The sequence below is a fragment of the Limulus polyphemus genome, unplaced genomic scaffold (assembly GCF_000517525.1).
Source record: "Limulus polyphemus unplaced genomic scaffold, Limulus_polyphemus-2.1.2 Scaffold1911, whole genome shotgun sequence".
NCBI lineage: Eukaryota > Metazoa > Arthropoda > Merostomata > Xiphosura > Limulidae > Limulus > Limulus polyphemus.
The window spans coordinates 221,325-228,274 of NW_013667521.1; the positions used below are offsets into that span (position 1 = coordinate 221,325).

The 6,950-nt window shown below is 32.1% G+C and overlaps 1 protein-coding gene across 1 annotated transcript in view; it reads left to right on the top strand.

Moving 5' to 3' along the window:
* LOC106465335 (Hermansky-Pudlak syndrome 1 protein homolog) overlaps positions 1-6,950 on the top strand; it is a gene marked incomplete at its 3' end in the record, with an annotated part of 27,751 nt that overhangs the window by 12,101 nt on the left and 8,700 nt on the right. The window contains exons 6-10 of the mRNA XM_013925550.2: positions 1,581-1,738; positions 2,289-2,457; positions 3,878-3,929; positions 5,921-5,946; positions 6,349-6,501. Of these exons, the coding sequence (XP_013781004.2) occupies positions 1,581-1,738; positions 2,289-2,457; positions 3,878-3,929; positions 5,921-5,946; positions 6,349-6,501 (558 nt within the window). The remainder of the gene's footprint in view (positions 1-1,580; positions 1,739-2,288; positions 2,458-3,877; positions 3,930-5,920; positions 5,947-6,348; positions 6,502-6,950) is intronic.

Here is a 6,950-nt window from a genome sequence, read left to right on the forward strand (position 1 = left end):
TGATACTCAACCTCCTATCTCTTTGTGATTTTGGTTGCTTGACATATGTCACTTACAGATGTGATTCATGTGTCTATGTAACACAGTCCACAGTGTTTGTGTTATTCCATGTTTTTTTTATCTGATTGATACTCAACCTTCTAATGTTGACGACGATTTGTGGAACCTTGTCTATCCGGTTGAGGTTGGGTATATAGGTAGCTAAGTCAGGTTTTTTTTTACTATGGATTGCACCTCTAAGACTGAATTACACTTGTGCACATCCTTTTTTTCTGCTCATATCAAGTTCATTTTCTTCTTCCAAAAGTAGTGCAGTGCCACACATGTGTGCTTCAGTTCATCTCGGAGAACACACCTGTTCATTCTGGGCTTATGCTTGCTGCTTGGTTTCAATGTTTTGCACCTACACTGGCCCCTCCACCTTTAGAGTGTGGGATTCTAGCTTTGTATGAGAAGTTAACATTTTTCTTGGACTGAAAATGTATTTCCTGTAGGTATTTATTTCTTATCCTTTCTTCCCACTGCTGGTGTTATTATTTTAGATCCAGCCAATTCTCGAAAATGAAGATTGAGTGGGAATAGCAGAGGGAGTTAGCTGTGCCAATATAGGTGGCAAAATACTATTGGTGGAAAGTAGTCACATGATATATACATGTTCAATAGTTGCACGAAATTGTTGGGGTAGATAGAGTAGTACCCTAAGTGTGAAAATTATTTTGGCAATGCTTAGAGGGCAGAAAGAAGATCAAAATAGCTTTGTGTGAGTGAGGTAAGTACCTATCAGAAATACATTTCAGTGTAAGAAAATGTTAATATTCATTCTAGCATTTGTGCTGTTAAAAATTAATGTTACATTACTTTGGTCCTCAGTAATTTCCAAGTGGAACTCCTTTATACAAAGTATTATATTACTCTGAATATATTCAGTGATTTACATGTAGTTTTCTAAGTAGAGTACTTACAGAGTTGGTTTCTGAATATTATAATGAGAATAGAACTTGTGTTAAAACTAGTTCCTTTAATATCAAGACTTCTGATATTTCCTTCTGATTACTGTAGCTTTTCTTGGTTTTGTTTTCTAACTGCTACACGCAATATTATATTATTTTTATTAGTTATTATTTTATTGTTTTTATTTAATAGTTTTAGTTTAGAGGATGGGACAGCCTAGATGACAAACAGATCCCTTGTTGTCCCTAAATATTAAGCTATGTTATGAAAGCATTTCTTAAAATTTGATGTGTTTGGATATATTTAAGATGTTTATTTTTAATTAACTTTGTTTAATGTGATTAATGTAACCAAAGTAAACGAAAAGATACAGTGTTTTTTTGTTGTTGCACAGTTAATTGTTATGTATATACATAGTGTATATTTCAGTATTAAGCACAGAGTGGAAATTCATATGTAGTTTATGTATCATCGGCTAGATATTATAGCAGTTTAGCAAACAAAATCTTTATATTTAACCTATTCTTATGAGAAGTAAGGTTTGGTTTTACTGTGAGTCTTAGTACTGAGAAAGCACTTATTTTATTGAATATGTATTTGAATATTATGTAAAGTATCTCCTTTTCCAGGCTGTTGAGAAGCTAAAAGTTAGTCACAGTTTAAATGCATCATGTGTTAAGCTATTACAAGCTGTGTTGGAGAAGGTTAGAAGAAATTGTCGTGTTCAAGAGTCTGCATGCCATGCCTTTTTATTGGTTGATTGTAAGATATTAGCACTATACTCAAGGTGTGTATGCACATTGGAATGTGTTCTTATGCATGTTTCTCTTAATAAAATATTTAAATACAAACTTTTTTTTTATTGCATGTGTCTATTGAGATGTTTTTGTTTTTAAGTTTACGTGCAGTTTTGTAATTTTTCAATGTATTCTGGGATCAAATCTGGTGCCTCATTGCTACCAGCTGGGTGCTTTGTCTATTAACCTAAAGTGTTAATTAACTCCCTGACAGCTGTTAAGATAGCAAAATTTAGCAACTTAAACTACTTCATGTATATAGAAATGTTTTTATATTGTGTGTTTCTGTTAACATTTTTATTAAATTCTGTGTGTAGTATGAACTTTTTTACATAAGTTAGGTTAACGTAACCATAGTGAGTGGTTTAGTCAAACCTTACTTATGTAGGAAAGTATAAAAGAGTTATTTTTTAGGTAACAAATCTTGCGAAGTCATTAGCTAAAGGAACCATTTGCATTTTTTCCCAACATGAATTTTAAGTACATGTATTTGAATATACTACTGTTAAAAGTGCCTTTATTTTTTAATTTGGATGTTAGTCGAAATGCCAGTGAACTTGATAAAACTGACCTGTTCCTGCTCATCTTGCTGACACAAGTGCTTCAACTAGATAAACTAAAGGAAACTGATAGCGATACAGCAGAACAAAAGGTGTCTACGGATAATGCCAGCAGTTTCCAGTCATATTCAGAGACTGAAAGTGACAAGGTTGAAAGCAGTTTACATAATTTTTTTTTTCCATATTAGAAAGTGAGAAACTGTAAAACACAATATAGAACATTACATTTTCAGAATTTTCCAGAATCATTGTGAGCTTCCAGGTCTTTATATTAGATATTAAACTGGCATAAGCCTGTTACTTACTATTCTAATGACACAGAAACTTAGCTTGCTTGAAATTTTGTTGGGGTTTTTTGATCTGCAAGGTTAGCCTGAAGTTGTCATTGTGTTTCTCCAAATTTTTTCCTATGAAGTTATGTGTCAGCCTCTACATCTGTTGAAGCTAAACTTGCTTGGTATTCAAAAACTGAACAAATCTGTGAGATAAACATGAGCTTTAAGAAAGGTAGTTTCCAAACTGATTCATAATTTTACAGTTTTGTTACAGATCATCAGTTTTGTATCTTACAGTGTTATTTGAATACACAAGACATTTACATTTAACAACATTTTTTTTCACTTAAAAAACTTAAGAGTTTAATACTGTTATCTGTTATCATTAATGGGGTTAATAATGTCATCTGTTAATGAAGACCTGTGTTGGTAGGATTAATATTGTCATCTGTTAACAAAGACCCATGTTTGTAGGGTTAATACTGTCACCTGTTAATGAAGACCCATGTTGGTAGGGTTAATACTGTAATCTGTTAACAAAGACCCATGTTTCTGGGGTTAATAATGTTATCTGTTAATGAAGACCCATGTTGGTAGGATTAATACTGTCATCTGTTAATGAAGACCCGTGTTGGTAGGATTAATACTGTCATCTGCTAATGAAGAGCCATGTTGGTAGGGTTAATACTGTCATCTGTTAATGAAGACCCCTGTTGGTAGGGTTCATACTGTTATCTGTTAATAAAGACCCATGCTGGTAGGGTTAATACTGTCATCTGCTAATGAAGACCCGTGTTGGTAGGGTTAATACTGTCATCCGTTAACAAAAGACCCATGTTTGTAGGGTTAATACTGTCATCTGTTAATGAAGACCCATGTTGGTAGGGTTAATACTGTCACCTGTTAATGAAGACCCATGTTTGTAGGGTTAATACTGTCACCTGTTAATGAAGACCCGTGCTGGTAGGGTTAATACTGTCATCTGTTAATGTTACTTAATTGCTTTTAAGTTATACATATATGTTAACAAGAATTTCTTTTTACTGTTATGAATTTTGCTGTTAATGGTCCATGGTATTTAAAAAAATGTACTTTTTTTTAACTTTATTAAACTTATTGAGGGTATTGATTGATCACCTAAGTTTTCACCTTTACAAACTCATAGCAAGAATTTATTTTGGTTTAAAAATTCTTGGTTTTTATCCTGCACATAAAACTTGTTAAACATAAGCTTTTTGTATGTTATTGATTCATAGTACTTGTTATTAATTCTACTATTTTCATGCATTTCCAGAAAACATCTGTTTCTGATAAATCTGAATCCCAGGTTCCAACAGAGGAGTTGGGTAAGAAACTAATTATTATCAGCTGGGATATATTACAGTAAAGAGTTCAAACATTTAGTAGTAGTAGTAGTAAAATAAAAACAAATATATATAAAACCATAAACAAAGTGTACATTCTAGAGCTTATTTTTCACTTTCATCAAAGTGCTAAATTCATTTTTACATTGGGCTGAGCATGGCCTAGTGATTAGCATTCTGAACTATGGACCTGCAGGTCCATAATGTGTCCTGTTATGGAACATGTAATTGTGCTGCACATGTCAGATCCATGATGGTTTATAAGGATGATAGTCAAATCCCACTATTTGGTCAGACAAATGTAACCCAAAGACATTTTTTTACTAAAAAAAAATATGTGCAATATATATACAAAGAAATTGCTAGACATAGAATGAAAATGTTAACAATAACAAAAGGTTTTGCCAGTTTTAACATGGCATTAACAAGTATATTTTACAGAGGACAGCACATTTCAGTGCACTTTGTAGTGGACATCAAAGAAATATTTCATTTTTACTCGTATTGCTTTTATCAGTTAACCAAAATTACTTTCATTTTTTCTGTTCACTTAAAATACATGAATGACCAGAAATGTTTTCTGTAGGTTTACTGTTTTATTTTCTTTACAGTGCTTTATATCTTTAAAATGCTGATAAACATGGCCTGGCATGGCCAGATGGTTAGGGCACTTGACTCGCAGGTTGCGGGTCTGAATCTCTGTCCAACCAAACATTCTTGCACTTTCACGTATGGAGGCATTATAATATGATGGTCAATCCCACTATTCATTGGTAAAAGGGTAGCCCAAGAGTTGGCAGTGGGTGGGGATGACTAGCTGCCTTCCCTCTAGTCTATCACTGCTATATTTGGGACAGCTAGCGTAGATAGCACTCGTGTAGCTTTGGGTGAAATTCAAACCAAACTGATAGACATGTGATGGTATCTATCTATGTTCTTCATGCAGTTACACTCACCTTGGTGTCCTGTATCTTTTAAATGGTGGTAAATGTGTGATTGGGTATATCCATGTTCTTCGTGAAATATTACAAAAACAAGTTTCTGTAGCCATACAAATTGACATCTTTGTTTGTTTTTGAAGCTTTTCAAATCCAATGGAAGACTTGTTTAACAGAATTTGCATGAGGTCTGTCAAATATTGGAGAAGAAATGTTGAATATAATTTCGAATTTACTTCTTCTATCAACACAAAATTTGGCAAGTGTTAAGTAAAATGTACAAAATCTGTAATACACAAAATAATCAGATGTGTTATGACATTTATATACTCAAGATATGTCTCTGATCTGTAATATACAAAACAATCAGATGTGTTATGACATATATATACTCAAGATATGTCTGATCTGTAATATACAAAATAATCAGATGTGTTATGACATATATGTACTCAAGATATGTCTCTGATCTGTAATATACAAAATAATCAGATGTGTTATGACATATATATACTCAAGATTTGTCTCTGAATTGATGATGCCAAAATGACTCTGGTTTTTTTCCAGGTGATGTTTGTGTGAAAAATAAGAATAATACTTTTGTTCACTGTAAAGTGATATTTATTGCTGTTGTTTTTTTTAGTATCCGTGTATATTATATTCATTGTGATAACTGTGGCATCAAATATATAATATTACGTTGAATGGCATTCTGTGAAAGGTCGTGACATGTACACTGTGACCCTCACCCATTCACATAGGGGTTAGTATATACTTTGACATAACATAAGCCAGTAATATTTTGAAAATTAAATAATTGAATGAATAACTTACTTTTGAAACGTAATTTCCTTTTTATAAAAATTTTTTTATGTTTTGTGTGTATTACATCAAGCAGGTAAACAGAAATGCAAAAGTTTGAAATGAATTGTTAAATAGCTTTTTTTTATTGTTAGGTTTTAGAGGTAATGTACAATTATATGTTTTCATAAATTATGTAGTTTCTTTTTACAACAAACTGTATTTTGTTTCCAGGAAATGTTACTTGTGGAATTGAAGTGGTGAGTGCACATCTGTGGTTGATAATTGCTGTTTGTTTTTGATAAATTTAATTTTTTTTTGTATTCTTTAAGCATTATGTTATATTAGACTGTTTTGGTTTGTTCATCTGATTTTGTAGTCCCATATTTCTTTTATTTATATATATTTATTTTTTTAATGTCAGTCAGCAAAAAAAAAAAAAAAAAAGAAAAATTCTAATTTGTGATCCCCATCAGTAATTACTCGACTAATATTTTAGTAATTTATCTATTGTTTTTATTTAAATGTTGTTTTTAACCAAAGCAGTAACATTTTGACGGTGTGTCAGCATAGTTATTGACATCTGTGATGCACGTTGAGAGCTTATTTGTGTCTTGTATATTATTAATACAGAATCTAAATATTTTTTTTTTTTATTTTAGACAGAAGAAAACTGCAAGAGCGGTATTTTTACTGCTGTTACAGAACTGCAACACTTACTTGTTTTCTTGAAATCTTGTTTTGAAACAGCTATCCCATACATGGTTCATACTGTCACTGTATTGGATCATCTTGTGTTAGTGATTGTTGGAGAGGTAAAGTGAACATCTAGTATTAGTGATCGTTAGAGCAGTAAGGATTGTTAGCCAGATCGTAGTTGTGAGAGAAGAAAATGTTGTTATTGGTTACCTAGTATTAGTGATCGTTATTGTCATCTTGTTACTGATACTAATGAGCAAGTGTCATCTTGTTACTGATACTAATGAGCAAGTGTCATCTTGTTACTGATACTAATGAGCAAGTGTCATGTTGTTACTGATACTAATGAGCAAGTGTCATATTGTTACTGATACTAATGAGCAAGTATCACATTATTACTGATACTAATGAGCAAGTGTCATATTGTTACTGATACTAATGAGCAAGTATCACATTATTACTGTTACTAATGAGCAAGTATCATATTATTACTGATACTAATGAGCAAGTGTCACATTGTTACTGATACTAATGAGCAAGTGTCACATTGTTACTGATACTAATG